General features: G+C 41.0%; 2 protein-coding genes across 2 annotated transcripts; one reads left to right on the top strand and one right to left on the bottom strand.

Moving 5' to 3' along the window:
* Window positions 1-125: 125 nt before the first annotated feature.
* On the bottom strand, window positions 126-11,002 carry nln (neurolysin (metallopeptidase M3 family); the record flags this gene model as incomplete). Its single annotated transcript, XM_079235261.1, has 13 exons — window positions 126-1,141; window positions 1,225-1,361; window positions 1,874-2,002; window positions 2,081-2,267; window positions 2,367-2,568; window positions 3,739-4,105; window positions 7,075-7,210; window positions 8,413-8,573; window positions 8,651-8,753; window positions 9,030-9,134; window positions 9,409-9,557; window positions 10,619-10,860; window positions 10,983-11,002. 13 exons carry the CDS (start codon window positions 11,000-11,002, stop codon window positions 938-940), a joined length of 2,142 nt encoding a protein of 713 aa, XP_079091387.1. The 3' UTR covers window positions 126-937.
* Window positions 11,003-13,115: 2,113 nt separating this feature from the next.
* Window positions 13,116-19,950, top strand: sgtb (small glutamine rich tetratricopeptide repeat co-chaperone beta; the record flags this gene model as incomplete). The annotated part of the gene is made up of 11 exons (XM_079235318.1): window positions 13,116-13,215; window positions 13,441-13,544; window positions 14,614-14,689; window positions 15,279-15,378; window positions 16,970-17,074; window positions 17,181-17,319; window positions 17,447-17,509; window positions 17,895-17,932; window positions 18,022-18,105; window positions 19,053-19,173; window positions 19,826-19,950. The coding sequence occupies 10 exons, from the start codon at window positions 13,116-13,118 to the stop codon at window positions 19,162-19,164; spliced, it is 921 nt and encodes a 306-aa protein (XP_079091444.1). The 3' UTR covers window positions 19,165-19,173; window positions 19,826-19,950.
* Window positions 19,951-20,744: the final 794 nt, after the last annotated feature.

Raw genomic sequence — 20,744 nt, 5'->3', positions numbered from 1 at the left:
TCGCTCTCTCTCTCTCTCCCCCCTCTCTCTCTCTCTCTCTGGTTCCAGGTATTCACACAGACCAGAAGTAGACAAAAAAATAAGATATTTTATTAAATAAATCGACATGTACACATAAGGGGACTTTCAGCATTCTCAAACGGCTCGAGCCTTCGTGGCAGCCACTAGTACATGTTTTTATTTAATCAATAAGAAATAGTAATTCACATCGTAGAAGGCGTTATGCCAACGATAACACAAACATGTTTTTTTCTGTTTTCTGTTAAAAACACACTCAGACATTTGCTATCACGTGGCGCCCCCTGGTGGACAAGGAGGCACTTTACTCCTTTGCATGGGAACTTTAATTAAACGGGTCCCCAAACACATTTAAACCCTCTTCTTCCACAACATGGGAATGAACATGTTTTCTGAATCCAGTTCTGGAGCTGTTCCATCACAGTGGCCTGATTCCTTTTTAAAAGGAGGGAACTAAGACTACAGGCGTTCTCTGTAAGGCTTTGGAAGCCATGTTGCCTCGTAACATAAGCAGTTGTAAGACTTTGTGCTTTTTCACATCTTTCTGCAGCGTTGACATGGGTATATCTGTAAATACATACAATAAAAACATCGGTAACGTGAATACAAATGTAGTGTATCGTCTCCTTCAGCCGTTAAGAGGGAGATGCAAAACGGGGCAATAAAGCTCCAAAGAGGCGATGACAACTGTGTTTGCGTACAACAGCTTTTGGGGATCTTTAAAAATACTACTTAAAAAAAATCATTCGTACAGTGCAGATAACGTGCAGCTGTGCAGTCACAACAAGGCTTTTCCCCCACAGAAGATGCAAAATAGTGCAAAAGTGCAAAATAACTCCAGCAGTAATTCCATTTAGCCGCTTCGTTCTCTTCGTCTTCTGCCGTGGCTTACTGTGGGACACTTGAATAGAACAAACGGCTATTTAATGTCACGATCAAACACCTGTTGCCCGGTCCATAAAAAGGTACATGTCTGCGTCTGCGTTTCCTGCGCCTTGATCAGTCCTTTGCACTGGAAGAAGGCCTCTTGGCACGGGCCGCGTCCCAGGAAGGTCTCCAGCATGGCCATGCCGTCCACAGAGCCGCCCGCCTCCAGGACCACCCGTCGGTACTCCCTCCCAACCTGATGGAGACGTGTTTCACATACAATGAGATGTATGCTGACGGGTTATTGGGTATATGGGGTAATAGAATAGCCACGCCCACCTTTGGATTCATAATGCCTTCCTTTTTAAAGCGACTGAAGAAGATGTCCGTGGAGTAGACTTCGCTCCACAGGTAGCTGTAGTACTGAGCATCATAGCCTTCGACCAAGTGGCTGAAGCTGGCCGTCATGTTGGTGCCTGCAGACATAAGAACCGTCATCTTTCTCTTTTCTTTTGGTCCTCTCTTTTATTTCTTTCAAGGAATGTGGGAGTATCCTATTTGTGTGGTATAATATGTATCTATCTGTGCATATGCATATCTGTCTCCCTCTACTGTTATGTTTTGGTTCTCTGTTGAGGAACAGTCAGTAACAAGAACATGCCATTGATATCTCTATCTGAAATACCTATACGTTTTTTTTTTGTGCCTTGTTTTGTCTTGTGTTTGTTTGTGCATTGTGGGAAAGACAACAATAAAAAAAAAAAAATTGTAAAAAGGTCCTCTGCAAGCGTTTCATAGAGGAAATTAAAATACAAAATCTTGATTATATTTCAACTCTAAAGATTGCATTTAATTTTTTCTCCCATCCTCATGTGAGACGATTAAAATACACACAGTACTGATACAATATCAGATCAAATATACGCTAAATAGTCCAAAATTGCCCTGAAGTGCTACCGTTGCTAGTGCTGCTAACGCTACACCCGACCTGGCGTGGCAGGAACCCCCAGGACGTCCCAGCAGAGCTTTGCAAACACCTCCGCTGTGTCTGCACGCCGGCTGGTGTGAAGAGACTGGTCCACTTTACTGAGGAGCACCTGGCGCAGGTTCATCATCCCTGAAGAGGACACACAAGTCAGCAGGGACTCTGTATATTTATATTATTATTATGATTTCTTCTATAAATGTGTCTGACCCGTGTTGGCGACTCTGGAGGCGATCAGTTTGTCCAGCAGGTTGTCCGGGATCGCGCTGCCGTCCTTGTAGTGCCGGGACATCCTCCTCAGAGGCTCCTTCTCCCAGACCCAGTTCTCCAGCATCTGGGACGGCACCTCCACGAAGTCCATCTCCACCGTGGTTCCACTGAATTCTGAGAAAGCGGTCTGACACCAGCACGGGAACAAAAAAAGGTTCGAGCGCCGTCGTTCAATGATGCAAAATATGAAGAAAACTGCCGCTGGTGCGTCTCGCCGCGGCCGTACCTTGGAGCACAGCTCGTGCATCACGTGACCGATCTCGTGGAAGTAGGTCTCCACTTCGTGGTGCTGCAGGAGGGAGGGGCAGCCCTTCAGCGGCTGGGTGAAGTTGGCCACCATGGCCGCCACGGGAAGCCGGCGCTCTCCGTCGGGTCCTCTGCAGCCGGGCTGGAGCCCAAAGCAGCCGGCGTGGCCGTACTTCCCTTCCCTGGAAGAGAAGCGCGCATGTGTCACACGGCAAGGCTGAAATAATAATAATAATAAATACGCACTTTTCTATTAGAGGAAACTCAGAGTGCCACAGAGCCAATATATTGTAAAACAAAAATAAAAACATTTAAACATGGTTAAAGCAACTCCTAATGAAAAAGTTTGAATCAACAGGTAAAAGGAGGTAAAAAATGCCTTCCTGAATAAAAAGGTTTTTAGGCCAGTCTTAAAGAAATAACATTACAAACCAAAAAAATCGATCTTTTTTGTTGTTGTTGTTGTTTTTACAGTTTACTGTGATGGGAAGACATCATGGGTGTTTCTTTATTTTTTTGATGGCACGAGTCAATTTTGAGATTTTGGGCCATTTTTCTTCCAAAACATCTTTTCTTTCAGACTATTCCAATTTAGGGCAATTTAGAGTCTATATGAGATTTCTCCTATATTTTCCCTCAAAGTTATCATTAGAAAATGTCTCATTTATCTATTAGTTAAATTTTTTCAGCCCTATTTTGTTGGCGTGTTGTAAAATGTTTGTTATTTGACAAAACATATTTTTAAATGGTGGATCACTTTAAATGTGTTCAGTTTCTTTTAGCTTCAGGAGCATTTAAATACAGCAAGCGTTACAGTTTAATTCCCATCTGCTGTATATTGTGATGGTTTTGTTCATTATCATTCATAACCTGACTTATACAACATGTTATTCCTACAAATATGATGATTTTTTATTTAACAGATTTTGTAAAAATAAAAAATAATCCAACAAAGTCAGCAAAAGTAAGATTTTTTTTTAACCTGGCTGTATCCGATGTTCAGTTTTTCGTTCAGCAAATGTATGCAATGTATCACATATTATTATCATATATAATATATCATATTATTATCTTATATATTGATAAGATAAAGCATCATTTGCACATAGATTCACCTGCAGTGTCGCCACTTCATTTATTGACAGAAAGAAAGACAGAACAAAAAAAGAAGACACATCTGTGCAGCAATTTTTGATGAATTCAAATCAATTCAAGCAAAAATCGGCACACATTCCTTAGTTCCAGTTTTACAAAAAGTTTTGGGATTTGCTGCTTTATTTTTTTGTTTGAATGGAAAATATGTTGGTCAGAAAAAGCACAGCCGTGGCCCTAAAGAAAGCCCCATTCCCTACCTCGGATGCAAGTCCAGGTAGAACTGCCCGACCTCCTCCCCCGTCTCCGTGTCCCGCGCTGAGTACAGCGTGACGTGTTGGTGCCACACGTGAGCGCGCTCCACACGCGTGAACGTGAGGCCCAGCAGCTCCTGGTAGATCCCCAGCAGGCCCTCCGTCACCGCGTCCAGCGGGAAGTACTCGATCAGCTTGTCCTTGTTCACGGCGAACTTGCACTGCTCCACCTGGTTCATGTAGTAGGGCAGGTCCCAGGCCTGGATCTGCCCGTCGAACGGGAAGCCCATCATGGAGCACTCCCGCTTCTTCAGCGCCAGGAGGTACTTCCTCTCCTTCACGCCGACGGGCTTCAGGGTTTCATAGAAGGTGTCTGTGACGCGGGGAAAACCAGGAGTTTAGTATGTTTTCTCATGATAACGTCATGACATGTTTCAATTTAAAGATCTTCCTGAAAGGACAAGATACCGACAGAAGGCATTCAGCGGTGATGCATGACCTCGATCCTGAGCCACACCAATGTATGTTACTGTTACTGTATGTTACTGTTACTGTATGTTACTGTTACTGTATGTTACTGTTACTGTATGTTACTGTTACTGTATGTTACTGCTACTGTATGTTACTATATGTTACTGTTACTATATGTTACTGTTACTGTATGTTACTGTTACTGTATGTTACTATATGTTACTGTTACTGTATGTTACTGTTACTGTATGTTACTGTATGTTACTGTATGTTACTGTTACTGTATGTTACTGTATGTTACTGTTACTGTATGTTACTGTATGTTACTGTATGTTACTGTTACTGTATGTTACTGTTACTGTATGTTACTGTTACTGTATGTTACTATATGTTACTGTTACTATATGTTACTGTTACTGTATGTTACTGTTACTGTATGTTACTATATGTTACTGTTACTGTATGTTACTGTTACTGTATGTTACTATATGTTACTGTTACTGTATGTTACTGTTACTGTATGTTACTGTTACTGTATGTTACTGTATGTTACTGTATGTTACTGTTACTGTATGTTACTGTTACTGTATGTTACTGTATGTTACTGTATGTTACTGTATGTTACTGTTACTGTATGTTACTGTTACTGTATGTTACTGTTAGTGTATGTTACTATATGTTACTGTTACTGTATGTTACTGTTACTGTATGTTACTGTTACTGTATGTTACTGTTACTGTATGTTACTGTTACTGTATGTTACTGTATGTTACTGTATGTTACTGTATGTTACTGTTACTGTATGTTACTGTTACTGTATGTTACTGTTAGTGTATGTTACTATATGTTACTGTTACTGTATGTTACTGTTACTATATGTTACTGTTACTGTATGTTACTGTTACTGTATGTTACTGTTACTGTATGTTACTGTTACTGTATGTTACTGCTACTGTATGTTACTATATGTTACTGTTACTATATGTTACTGTTACTGTATGTTACTGTTACTGTATGTTACTATATGTTACTGTTACTGTATGTTACTGTTACTGTATGTTACTGTATGTTACTGTATGTTACTGTTACTGTATGTTACTGTATGTTACTGTTACTGTATGTTACTGTATGTTACTGTATGTTACTGTTACTGTATGTTACTGTTACTGTATGTTACTGTTACTGTATGTTACTATATGTTACTGTTACTATATGTTACTGTTACTGTATGTTACTGTTACTGTATGTTACTATATGTTACTGTTACTGTATGTTACTGTTACTGTATGTTACTATATGTTACTGTTACTGTATGTTACTGTTACTGTATGTTATTGTTACTGTATGTTACTGTATGTTACTGTATGTTACTGTTACTGTATGTTACTGTTACTGTATGTTACTGTATGTTACTGTATGTTACTGTATGTTACTGTTACTGTATGTTACTGTTACTGTATGTTACTGTTACTGTATGTTACTATATGTTACTGTTACTGTATGTTACTGTTACTGTATGTTACTGTATGTTACTGTATGTTACTGTTACTGTATGTTACTGTTACTGTATGTTACTGTATGTTACTGTATGTTACTGTTACTGTATGTTACTGTTACTGTATGTTACTATATGTTACTGCTACTATATGTTACTGTTACTGTATGTTACTGTTACTGTATGTTACTATATGTTACTGTTACTGTATGTTACTGTTACTGTATGTTACTGTTACTGTATGTTACTATATGTTACTGTTACTGTATGTTACTGTTACTGTATGTTACTGTTACTGTATGTTACTGTATGTTACTGTATGTTACTGTTACTGTATGTTACTGTTACTGTATGTTACTGTATGTTACTGTATGTTACTGTTACTGTATGTTACTGTATGTTACTGTTACTGTATGTTACTGTTACTGTATGTTACTATATGTTACTGTTACTGTATGTTACTGTTACTGTATGTTACTGTTACTGTATGTTACTGTATGTTACTGTTACTGTATGTTACTGTTACTGTATGTTACTGTATGTTACTGTATGTTACTGTTACTGTATGTTACTGTATGTTACTGTTACTGTATGTTACTGTTACTGTATGTTACTGTTACTGTATGTTACTATATGTTACTGTTACTGTATGTTACTGTATGTTACTGTTACTGTATGTTACTGTATGTTACTGTTACTGTATGTTACTGTTACTGTATGTTACTATGTTACTGTATGTTACTGTTACTGTATGTTACTGTATGTTACTGTTACTGTATGTTACTATATGTTACTGTTACTGTATGTTACTGTATGTTACTGTTACTGTATGTTACTGTTACTGTATGTTACTATATGTTACTGTATGTTACTGTTACTGTATGTTACTGTTACTGTATGTTACTATATGTTACTGTATGTTACTGTATGTTACTGTTACTGTATGTTACTATATGTTACTATATGTTACTGTATGTTACTGTTACTGTATGTTACTGTATGTTACTGTTACTGTATGTTACTGTATGTTACTATATGTTACTGTATGTTACTGTATGTTACTGTTACTGTATGTTACTGTATGTTACTGTTACTGTATGTTACTGTATGTTACTGTTTGTTACTGTTACTGTATGTTACTGTATGTTACTGTTACTGTATGTTACTGTTACTGTATGTTACTGTATGTTACTGTTACTGTATGTCACTGTATGTTATTACTACATGCATTTCACTCTTGTAGTTATTCTAGTTATTTTTTCTTCATCTTAAATTCAGACGCGTTGCATGAGTGTGTGCATGTGCGTGTGTGTGCACGTGCGTGTGCGTGTGTGTGCCCGAGTGGTAACATGTCAAAGGTGTCAAAGGTGTCATACCTAAAAAGTCAGACACTGTGCTTGCATTCCCGGCCATGTTAATCTCCAGCACATAGTTTGCATGGCAGCTGTAGCCGAGTAAGTCTGCGGCCTTTGCCTTCAGCTGGAGCAACTCTTCAAGGATCGCTGTGTTTACCTGGAAAAGAAGAAGAAGAAGAAATAAGATACGCAGATCAGCGAATGCATGTGGTGTAGAAAGTCTTTTTGTGGCCGGCATGAGAAGAGCTGGTCGAATTAAGAACATGCTGAGGAAAAAGTGCTTCAATGCTTCCTTTCCTATCTCCTTTAGCATAGGGAACACTGGACCATCCTTTCTTAAAAGCAAAAAGGAGACAATACCGATAATATCCAACTTCCTAGTCGGCTCCTAAGTCCTCGTGAATTCTCCTTCACATCTTTCCTCGACCCTCGTGAAATGTTTCCATTGAGGTCATGGAAAAGTGGGAAGGACCTGACGGGGCACGTAATTCATTTGTCTTTTGTCTTTGTCTTTGACAGCAGCTCATTTCTGACCGGTAACAAACACTGTTTTAGAAATACAAGAGCTGATGGAGCAGACAATCAAAAGTCAAAAAAAATAATGCGGATCCACTTGGTCCAATGGATGGTTTCCTGCTTCCCAAGAGGAGCCACCTCCTGTTTCATGTTACACTACATGTGAGGGGAATGTGGCGCAACATTCACTACATGCATGAGGTATAGCGTTTCACTCTTGTAGTTATTCTCGTTATTTTTTCTCTTCATCTTTAATTACAGACGCGTTGCATGCATGTGTGTGTGTGCACGCGTGTGTGTGTGTGTGGTGACATGTCAAAGATGCAGCCAAACAAACACGCCTTCTTTTATTTAAAGTCAAGTCAATAATTGGCCTTTTTTTAAAAGTGATCCACTGAAAAAATTAAAATAGATCAATGCTGATCCACTTGGTCCAATAGACGGTTTCCTGCGTCCCAAGAGAAGCCGCCTCCTGTTTCACCAGTCAAACGCTTTTAATGTTGCAGCAAAGCGGTTTGCACTTGCAGTAATTTAATACAGCTAATAAAGCTGATATCAATTAGATCAAATAGGAAAACAGTAACGCCGGGTTACATCTTTTCCTATGTGCAAGTAGGCAATTTGAATGGTGGACTCCACATGACTATCAGGTATACAGGTATGTATTGACTGAATGCAAACACACTGAATGGCTTCAATCTTAGAGATTACAACGTTAAAGCATAGCAACATAAGTATAAGTGGCTTTATTTCTCCACATACGGCTGCAGGTGCACATCTACTGGAGTTAAAAGCAGAGGCGTCCTGCTGTAACACGCGGCTCCATGATCAGACTCCAGTTACCTCTTTACACCGGCTGTTAAAAGCCGCTTCCATCTTCCTCCTGCTCTCCGGGTTGTGACACCTCTTCATCAGAGGGTGGTAATGGGGAGATTTAAGCGTCACTTTATAGCGCCCATCTGCCGCCTTGTCCAGTCCATTCAGATAGCTGTCAGCGAGCCCACCTGCACAAGAGGAGGGCAACCACATCAATTAAATAGTCAGCGCATACGTTCAAATAGCATTTGCAGAATAAGCTTACCCAGTTCATTCTCAGAAAAGACAAGAAAGGTAGTGTCCTCGTTCAGATTCTTGTTGAACTCGATGGAAAGTTCACTTATAAGCTTGAAGGTTCTTTTGATTTCCTTGGGAGAGACAAGAAAAGAAAGAAATGAGTTATGGAGTTAAGGAGAGTCGCCCAATAATCAAACTTCAAAATAAAAGCCTCTGCTTTGACTTAACAAATTATCAACTAATCTTTAAAAAACACACACAAGTCTTTAATGTAGTATACCTGCAGTGCATACGGTCAAACATGAAGTACATACTGCATATATATATATATATATATATATATATATATATATATATATATATATATATATATATATATATATATATATATATATATATATACATACCTCTTGTATATCTTTAGACAGGTGCAGTCCTTTCCGCTTGCCTAACGTAACAAGTCTGTCTAAGAGTCTCTTCTCTTCAGGTGAAAGGTTGTCTGGGAGCTTCTTCTGTTAAACACATACAGACGACCACACTTTGTTCATTAATTCCACTTATTTCCATTAATCTTATGATGCATGTCAGTGGAATAATATTTGGCCTCGGTCACCTTTTTGAATGGAGCAGATTACATTTCTTTCCGAGGCTAAATGGGAACCGGACGCGAGGTCACGACCTGAACCCTTCAGTCCTCTGACATCCAATATGAAATCTATTGTTGTGATCACTGTGATAAATGGTTCAAATCCCCTCAACCTTCAGTGATGTGTACATCCACAGTACCTGCAGGGCTGTGAGGCGCTGGAACACGTCCTCCCTCATGCTGATCTCCACGTGGAACTCAGACAGCCGCTTGTCCGCCTCTGTGCTCGCGGCCCGGACTTCTTTAGAAGGACACACAAACTGCGGGAAGTCAAGAACATGGAGCGATGCTGCGGGAACACAAGGAGAAAACAAGAAAAATAATGCATCATGAACGTTATTATGGATTGTGCAATATTGGGAAATGAAACAGGTGCTTGACTAATGAATATTACTAATAATAATGAAATGCTTGAATGAAAACACATGAAAACATCAACATATTACTCTGCAAATGTACGAGTTTGAAACGTCCATTTCTTTGTAACTAGCCCGTTAATAACATATTTATTACCAACTCATCCTGTGGAGACTAAATCCTGGGCACTTAAGTTTGTAGCAACTTCAACCCAAACAATGGAACTGAAAATACAACTTTAATGCTTTAAAAAAGGTTTTAGATCATGGATAAAAGAGAAACAACATTGTTCACACACCTAACACCCCTGTAACACACACTTTACTGTGTGTGTATATCTATGTATGTATTTATGGATGTATTCTCTTTTATTTTATTATATATATTTAAATAAAAGCCTCCTGTGGACAGGTGTTGTAAATTAGCGTTTCACTACAAACACTCAACACAGTTTTTGTGCATAAATGTGTTATAAATTCTAATGCATATCAAATAAGTAAAGTCGTAACAGGTGAAATGTGGACTGTTTTCAGACACATTTGGTGCTGTAGTTCAAGGGGAAAGTGTCCCACCTCTTTATGTGGATGCCCCATCAGCGTCGATGGTAACTGTAGTCAATGGACCTAATAAAACCCTCACTGCAAGAGTTAAACTGTTAAATGTATTCTTGTGCAGAACTCCCTCTATTTTTCTGTCTTTTTCACCTTTGGAAAACGTATAACTTCTGTTTCCGGGCAGCGTCTAGCGACGCTCCCCCCGGCTACCCAAAGCGGAGTGGAAACCTGAAGCTGAAATAGCCTCTGGATCTTCCTCGTAGTCAAACTAGGTCACTGGCACATGGAAAGCGGACCAAGTTCATGACAATGCAGGACCATGTCACCTTTAATGCAACGGGAGGCTCATTGAATGTGCTGAATGCGGAGCGCTTCGGCTGCACAGACTGTGTTTGTCTGTTGACGATGCAGAATACCAGCAAACGCCCGGAACACTTACACGCGTAATCCAGCTTGGCGTGAGCCACGGCTCTCAGGGTGTTCTCAACGGAAACACTTTCCATCTGCAGAGAGCCGACGTCGTCGTAGGCCGCCTGCACCCGGGCCATCAGGCCGTCTGTCCTGGTCCGGATGTCATCCGGGGTCAGGTCCCAGCGCAGGGCGTTGGCCTTGTGAGAGCAGTGCATGGCAGAGAGCACGCTCCCGTTCCGGATGGTCATTCTCAGGAGAGGCGTAGAGACGCTGGGAGGAATCAGACACCCACCACCTCAACGTTTAAAAACAGTATTGCACCTCGGATTGACCCTGACAGGTGGGCCGGGCCTCCTGTAAGCAATACATTCCTCAAGGTCAACACTACCAACGTGCCGCGCATGTCTTCCATGCTGAGTGGGGACCTTTCCCCACTTAGTGCACAGTTTCATGGCCAAGAAGGAACATAAAAGCGTGGAATAATTTGCAAGGCAGCTGAATGGCAAAGCGCTGCCAAAAGGTATAAACATCTCAGTGATTCATTTCTTTGAGTGCAAGTGGGGTCAGGAGGCCGCGGCGCTGCAACACACATGTTTACGGCTAAGAGGTGGTAAATAGAATAAACAGGAAATAATAAAAAGCAATGCAGAGTCTAATAAACATGGCAGAGATCCACTGGGTCCTGACGCATACCTGCAGACTACAACCCTGAGTAGTGCGCACATGCAAGCGGGTTCATGTGCGGCTGGTTTTTAAATTCCGTGCAAAAAAATAATGTAATAATATAATAAAAATTCAACAACACTTTCTTCTCTTCTTACTGTAGCTCAGTGCGACCTCGAGCAGCTCAGTCCCTTCTGCCCACAGCTGCGTGGAGAGAAAAAACACGCTTCTTATATCCGCTATTAAGTGCGCAGGCGCAGAAGCAGAACACATCCGACACAAGTCCTCATGACGCCGTGAGCAGCAGACAGCTGGAGAAGAGCTCAGGTAGGCGGGCGGGGGACACAATGTTATTTATACACGGGCTGGCTGCTGTTTGAAGGTTGCAGGGTGGGGGTATGTGGGGGTATGTGGGGGTCGACCTGTCCCTGTCCTCGCGCCTGTGTTGCTGCCTCGCTGACAGACGCGTGTGATGCTTTTAGCCAGCATCCCACGAGCTGCACGAGCTCTCATGCATGACACACTGCAGGCGGCATTGCTGGTGTTTTCCTGAATGCATTGTGTTCAAAATATATATAAATATATATATAATGGCCGTATAATGAGCACATGCACATATCGCCTCCCGTTATTACATCACAGCTTCTGCATCGCTGCGTTTACGCGCGTCAACACGCGCAGAGGGAGGAGTGGCTGCGCGAGACCCAAACCAACGCAACCCCAAACGGCATCAGCACGTGATGGACTTGATGTGTGTGTGTGTGTGCGTGTGTGTGTGTGTGTGTGTGTGTCTCTGTGTGTGTGTGTGTGTGTGTGTGTGTGTGTGTGTCCCTAAATCATGTACAGCATATCAATCCACACAGCGGCCTGGTTTGACCCCCTGCTGCTGCTACAGGATATGGTTTGGAGAACATATTCCAACATGAATCCTTTTAATGAAACACATTTCTTGTTGTTGGTGCGAAGGAGAATCTTCTTGTTTTGCTTTCATCCTCCTGCGTGTTGTCTTGGAAACAAGAACCAGACGCACAGCAGCTTCCTTTCTAGTGTCTGTTGGCTGTAATAGAACAATAACACGGCTGGATGAATGTGTTCATGGACAAACAATCTGCTGTTTGTGGTTTCATTTGATTTAATACACGTTACTGAGGAGGGGTACCAGAGCTCCACTATATTAGAGCTCATAAAACAAGACAAAACTGCAACAGTTCATGTATCATATGCAAATTACTTAACGAATGCATACATTAATGTACCAGAAATCCTGTGTGGGCGGTCGTTCAATAGAGTCCAGCCCTGCTTAATAACCATATTACCCATGATGACTATATTGTACTTTTTTTAGATTCAACAAGATAAATATTACCACATGCCTGGTAATAAGTGTATGAAGCAGGTGCTCGAGTAATGAATATTACTAATGATAATGAAATGCTTGAATTAAAACATAACATCTACATATTTCTCTTAGAACACACATTGATGCACCAGTTTGAAATGTCCTTTTCTTTGTAACGATATTCCGGTTAATCTGGTGACATGTAGATATGAATGCATGTAATAACCGATGACCCGTTAAGTGCAAACTAATCACAAAAGACTCGTAGTGACTTCATCCTCTTTCTTGTTTTGTTAGCTCATAAAACTGTTATTGTCATATATTAGTTATGCATTGGTTTTATCCGCTTATATAAAGTGTCACCCTCTGAATAATACACTGATTTCTGTGTGGGTGCCTCTCTGTTTCACTCCAAACGACGTCCTGTGTGTGTGTGTGTGTGTGTGTGTGTGTGTGTGTGTGTGTGTGTGTGTGTGTGTGTGTGTGTGTGTGTGTGTGTGTGTGCAGCAGATTCAAGGTAAAAATGGCAGTGGAGAAGCGTCTGGCATTCTCTATCGTGCAGTTCCTTCGAGATCAGACACATCGCGGCGCCTTGAATTCTGACGAGCAGGAGAGCCTGGAAGGTGGGTCACATGTACCTTACAAATATGGGACATATATAATATGCATAATGTTCTTATCTCGATGTAGACAGGAGCCGGTTTTACCATCAAAAATAATCACAACTGACTAGGAGTTAGTCTACGATGTGCAGTGTGTGTTTCATTATGAAGAGGACTTTGGTTGCAGCACCATAATAATACTAATACTAATAATACTGTTAACTCTCCATGCTCCGCTCGCTGCAGTTGCGATCCAGTGTTTGGAGACGACCTTCAGGATCAGCTCCAGTGAAGGCCACCTCGCCGTGCCTCAGCCTCTGACGGAGATATTCCTCAACTCCCTGCTGAAGGTGTGTTCACTGCTTCAACGTCCGCTCCGCTTCAGCCAATCGGCTCGTAGCTCCGTCACTCTTCAGCCAATCGGCTCGTAGCTCCGTCACTCTTCAGCCAATCGGCTCGTAGCTCCGTCACTCTTCAGCCAATCGGCTCGTAGCTCCGTCACTCTTCAGCCAATCGGCTCGTAGCTCCGTCACTCTTCAGCCAATCGGCTCGTAGCGCCGTCACTGCGAGCTAAACACTCAACAAAGTCAGACTGTTTGTGTCCTGCTCCTCGATGGTGGAACGAGCTCCTCATTGACATCAACACAGCAGGAAGTCTCTACGTCTTCCACCGTGAACTAAAAACACTTCTTTTTCTACTACAATTTTAATAAAGAAAATAGCACTTAAGTAGCACTTAAATAGCTCTTACTTATAGCACTTTGTAGTTTAACTTTATTGGAGAAATTCACCCTGCACTTGGTGGTCCATGTCTGGGTAAAGCTGAGTCAATGAGACCCCCCAGAGACCAAGACCATTACCCGGACTTGGTGGACCATGTCTGGGTCCAGCTATGTGACTGGGACCCCCATAGAGGTCCAAGACCCTTACTTGTACTTTCTTGATTCTTGTTATTCTGAGTCTGTACTCATGGTTGATGCACTTATTGTAAGTCGCTTTGGATAAAAGAGTCAGCTAAATGAAATTAGATTAGAAAAACTTTATTAATCCCCAGTGGGGAAACTCATTTCTCACCAAAAGTCCGACTCATACAGACAACAACAGACAAAGTTCACAGTTCACAGCAGACAAGAGACAAATCACAAATTACAAACACCCAAAAAAAGCTAAACGAAACCAGACAGCAGCCTCACGTACGGCGGAGTCAATGTGAACGTGTTAACTCATCTCACAGCATCAGCATGGAGATAACCGCATGTTGCATTGTCCACAGTCAACACTAGACTTGTAACTAGCATGATCTCCATGTCTCACCTCCATGCTGGCTGACATTGGCTGCTGGTGTCCACCGGTGCTTCCGGTGCAGCCACTGGTCCTTTCACATCCCACTGGTGATTCTTCTATTTTGCTTTTGCTTAGAACGACAACATCACGGTGCCAGAGACCTCCCCGTCTCCGGAGGACAGTGGACGAGCAGAGCAACTTAAGAATGAAGGTGAAGCTCAGTGTGACGCCTGCACCTCTGGAGCAGCTGTGCTTGTACTAAAGTCTCTCTCAGACTCAGAGCGCAGAGAGAAGCCAGGATCAGCTTACGGATAAAGTATGTTTTCAGAGGAGGTTTTAAAAGAAGACCAAAGAGCTTGAAGCACACGGCAGTTTGAGTCTTTACAGGCAGTGAATGGGACGCTTCCTTCATTCACGTCCGTTGCTATATCTGCAGCTCTGGAGGGAAGAATTGACCTCTGACAGAAAAGTGGAGCATGAAATGAAAAGCACACATTTATCTTTGTTATTTCTATATATTTTGGTTAAAACCCTAAACATGATATTGATAGAAAGGGATGCAAATAAACAAAGTTCTGATGTTTTCCATGCAAACATGGTCAATCTTTACCACAGCTCTAATATATTGTAATATCCATACCAGGTCAATTATAATACATGTTAATAATGTTGTCGTTGCCACAGCAGACATAAAAAATAAAGGTTTGCTGAACTGAATCTAACAAGCCACTGTTGTAGGGTGATACAAATCTACTTCTACGTCTTTCTGTGTGTAAACAATCTGATGTTTTATTGTTTAGGGAACAATCACATGAAGGAGGAGAACTACAGGTGTGCAGTGGAGTGTTACACTAAGGCCATCGAGCTGGACCTGAGGAACGCTGTGTACTACTGCAACAGGTATGTACACTATATGTGTACTACTGCAACAGGTATGTACACTATATGTGTACTACTGCAACAGGTATGTACACTATATGTGTACTACTGCAACAGGTATGTACACTATATGTGTACTACTGCAACAGGTATGTACACTATATGTGTACTACTGCAACAGGTATGTACACTATATGTGTACTACTGCAACAGGTATGTACACTATATGTGTACTACTGCAACAGGTATGTACACTATATGTGTACACTATATGTGTACTACTGCAACAGGTATGTACACTATATATGTACTACTGCAACAGGTATGTACACTATATATGTACTACTGCAACAGGTATGTACACTATATGTGTACACTATATGTGTACTACTGCAACAGGTATGTACACTATATATGTACTACTGCAACAGGTATGTACACTATATGTGTACTACTGCAACAGGTATGTACACTATATATGTACTACTGCAACAGGTATGTACACTATATGTGTACACTATATGTGTACTACTGCAACAGGTATGTACACTATATGTGTACTACTGCAACAGGTATGTACACTATATGTGTACTACTGCAACAGGTATGTACACTATATGTGTACTACTGCAACAGGTATGTACACTATATGTGTACTACTGCAACAGGTATGTACACTACATATGTACTACTGCAACAGGTATGTACACTACATATGTACTACTGCAACAGGTATGTACACTATATGTGTACTACTGCAACAGGTATGTACACTATATGTGTACTACTGCAACAGGTATGTACACTATATATGTACTACTGCAACAGGTATGTACACTATATGTGTACTACTGCAACAGGTATGTACACTATATGTGTACTACTGCAACAGGTATGTACACTATATGTGTACTACTGCAACAGGTATGTACACTATATATGTACTACTGCAACAGGTATGTACACTATATGTGTACACTATATGTGTACTACTGCAACAGGTATGTACACTATATGTGTACACTATATGTGTACTACTGCAACAGGTATGTACACTATATGTGTACTACTGCAACAGGTATGTACACTATATGTGTACTACTGCAACATGTATGTACACTATATGTGTACACTATATATGTACTACTGCAACAGGTATGTACACTATATGTGTACACTATATATGTACTACTGCAACAGGTATGTACACTACATATGTACTACTGCAACAGGTATGTACACTACATATGTACTACTGCAACAGGTATGTACACTATATGTGTACTACTGCAACAGGTATGTACACTATATGTGTACTACTGCAACAGGTATGTACACTATATGTGTACTACTGCAACAGGTATGTACACTACATATGTACTACTGCAACAGGTATGTACACTATATGTGTATTTATGTGTGTGTGTGTGTACATATACATGTATATGTGTGTACATATACATGTATATGTGTGTATACATATACATGTATGTATATGTTTGTATATATACATGTATATGTGTCTTTATATACGTGTATATATATATATATATATATATATATATATATATATATATGTGTGTGATGAAGGTCTGACTCTGACGCCCTGCAGGGCTGCAGCTCACAGTAAGCTGGGCAGCTACACAGAGGCCACCGGTGACTGTGACAGAGCCATCGGCATCGACCCGACCTACAGCAAGGCGTACGGCAGGATGGGGTGAGCTCCGTCGGGTTTCTCCTCCAGCAGAAATCTGACCCATAATGCTTTACGGTATGTCAACAAATGGCCTGTGTCCTTTTTCTATCATTATTTGTGGCTCCAGCTTGGCTCTGACGGCCATGAACAAGTATCCGGAGGCCATTGCCTACTTCAAGAAAGCTCTGGTGTTAGACCCCGAGAACGACACCTACAAGTCCAACCTGAAGGTAGCGGAGCAGAAGCAGAAAGAGGCGACCAGCCCAGTGAGTCAGAGCACACAGGACGTCCCATTGAAGCGCATACATATACATATATATATATATATACATATATATATATATATTACAGAGCAATGTTTATAGTGGACCTGTCTGTGAATGTGTGCCACAGATAGCTGCTGGATTGGGATTCGACATGGCTAGTTTAATCAACAACCCCGCCTTCATCAGCATGGTAAGCATGAATCCTAATAAATGTGTGTGTGTGTGTGTGTGTGTGTGTGTGTGTGTGTGTGTGTGTAGAGACATTTGTCCTGCAGAGAGACAGCTGTCGTATGTTTGTTTCGTCGCTGCCAAGATTAGACTCAAATATTTCCCCTAATTAGTCCCGTGAGTGACAGTCGGCCCGTTAATCAACCGGGTTACTGTCTCGTGGAAAGGCCCGCCTCCGAGATACGAGATGTGTGTGTGTGTGTGTGTGTGTGTGTGTGTGTGTGTGTGTGTGTATGTGGCGCTAAGATGACACCGGGTGGTTTCACTGACAAAATTGCCAACATGATCAGAAATGATTTGTCCTTTGGAGACGTCTGAGAGGATTCAAGCGTTTGATTTGTTCACAGGCCGCCAGCGTGATGCAGAACCAACAAGTGCAGCAGCTGTGAGTGTTGAACACTAATGAACTGCCTTTAGAGTGCACAGGTTTTTAAAGACATCGGTTGACTCTCCCTCACTGTGTCTCGGTGTCAGGATGTCAGGAATGATGACCAATGCAGTCGGGGGTCCTGCAGCCGGAGTGGGTGGACTGTCGGACATCTCCAGCTTAATTGAAGCGTAAGTGCACTCGAAAATTGAGTTTTAATGAGTTATACATGTTTAAATATAACATATTAAGGGAGTAATTCAACATTTTTGGAAATGTATATAGCACTCAGGTCTGTACAGTAATAATGAAAGAGACAAAAAACACTTCCTGGTGACTTTTCCATTCTTATGGCCTTATTAACACTTTGAGTTCCCTCTGGTAAACAGTGAGGAGAGTATATGTTTTGGGCTTTTATTGTGAAAGGTAAGAAATGGAAGAAGTGCTCTGTGTAGTTGCACACTTATATATATGTCCGTCCCACACGACGTGATTGGTTGATGCCTTTAATTGGTGCAAAAGAAAAATCACACCACTATTTTTGCCGCGTAATATTTGTATTCTGTGTGAAAGTACACACGAGTAAAGCATCAGTTGTAAATATATATATATATATATATATATATATATATATATATATATATATATATATTTATATATATATATATATATATATATATATATTTAGATATATATATATATATATATATATATATATATATATATATATATATATATATATATATTGACATGTGCATTAATCCGATGAAGAAGAAAAAAGTTCCTGGTATGTAAAGGCCCTTAATGCTAAGCTAGGCTAACCATCTACTGGCAGAAGCTTCATATTTCCTGCACAGACACGAGAGCGGTGTCAATCTTCTCACCCAACTGCCGGCAAGAATCATATTTGGACATTATTTGGACGATGTCATATACGGCAAAATTGTACCAACATAGCATGCAAGCTGGATCTCTGCTGCGCACTGACCAGAGGGACGTCTCAGAATCTGAGACGGCCCTCTGGTCTTCCCCCCACAGCGGCCATTTTTATTTAATTTCACCCGCTCATTCGACATTTGCACAGTGAGCTGTTGCTGTTGCCGGCAGGTGAACACAGGTGTCTCGTCTCTCTTTCCAGGGGACAACAGTTTGCCCAGCAGATCCAGCAGCAGAACCCGGAGCTCATCGAGCAGCTGAGGAACCACATCCGGAGCCGCTCCTTCAGCGGCAGCGCCGAGGAGCACTCATGATCGACTCAGGTGTTTTATATGTGAAGCCCACACAAAACCTGCTGGAAGAGGAATATATATGCAGGGTTCTTACGCTCATGGAGTTATAAATGGTTACTTGCAGGCCTGGAAAAGTCCTTGAAAAAAATAAAATCCCCAAAGTTTAGTAAAAGTCATGTAAATGTGTTATATTCATGTGTTCATGTCGTTCATTTAGTTTGAAATAATGAATATGCTTTTAAAAGAAAGACTCATACATACAGGCATCTATATAAATGTTTATTCTTTTAATCAAACTATTGTCTCATTCATTTGAGTCATTTAAGGTTTACTGTATGCTTTGTGTTCTCATTGTTAGTTTAAATACTACATTTACTCACTTTTTACTGTTTACACCCAGATTTCACTAAATGTTTGTCATGGAGATTTGGTTTAAAGTCATGGAAATTTGGTTAATAGTCAAAAGTCATGGAAATGTGGTTAAAAGTCATGGAAAAGTCATGGAAATCCATTGGTCAGAATGTGTATGAACCCTGTATATGTACGCAAAAAACAATAATTATGAGATAATAATTATCGAAATTCTGACTTTTTACCTCATAATGGCTTTTTTTAATTTGTTTTTGTTGCGGAAACGGGCTTCCATATATATCATTAACATGAATTGCTTTTTTTATTTCAGTCTCACGTTTTATTTTTCCCGAGGAAGGGCAACCATGCGGCGCTACAATCTCTACACCCATTTCTTGAAGTCCATCCCCGGCACAGCTGGAATGAAGAGACGAGGATGGGGCTGAAGGCACTTTACTGTGACGAGAGGAACGAAGGCCTGCGAGACCGGACCCCCCCCCACACACACACACCCACACACACACACACACACACACATACACACACCTTGTAAACACATCGTAAAACGAGCCGAGAGCTCACCAGCCCTCTGGGGGTCGTGCGCTCGTTCCGTCTTCAGTGCTTCTTACATTCTGCAGAGATCGTGTTTTATAAGCGGAGAACACTTCACGGCTCCCGTCCAGGATCCTCCCGTCCAGTCACGACACCCCCGAGGCCGAGGGACCACGTTTACAGCGATGCAGGGAACATCTCAGCTTCTGCTCATATACAATAACCGAAACACATCAGATTGATATCGCCTCTTGTGTAATATTATTTTTCTAGACCGAATACGCTCGTCGTAATACTCGTTCATCACTGTACTATCTAACTTCTGATGAAGACGACCATGTCATCGTATAGCAGTGTTTGCAGCCTGCATTGTGTTGTTATTGCACTTTAGAACATATAAATATCTCCCCTTTAAGCATATTTAATTGTTCTTTAACTCGTGACGAAGTATACAGGTTGTTCATTTTGCATGCTCTTAAATCTGGTATTTGAGATCAGATGCGTGATGGAAACAAATAGGTATACTAGGGCAGCACAGTGTTTTGTGTAAAAACATGTGAATAAATGTCTTGAAATTGAACGTGTGGCGTCCTTCGTGTTGAATAATGTCTTTAAATAGCCGGTAATCAGTTTCTACATTACATTCCAGAGAATCTCTCTAAATTCTGACCATTAATCTTGCAGAAAACAATAAAGCG

Source organism: Taurulus bubalis, assembly GCF_910589615.1.
Source record: "Taurulus bubalis genome assembly, chromosome: 19".
Classification (NCBI taxonomy): Eukaryota; Metazoa; Chordata; class Actinopteri; order Perciformes; family Cottidae; genus Taurulus; species Taurulus bubalis.
The sequence above is the reverse complement of the archived record's forward strand: the minus strand, read 5'-3'. Positions and strand labels throughout refer to the sequence as shown.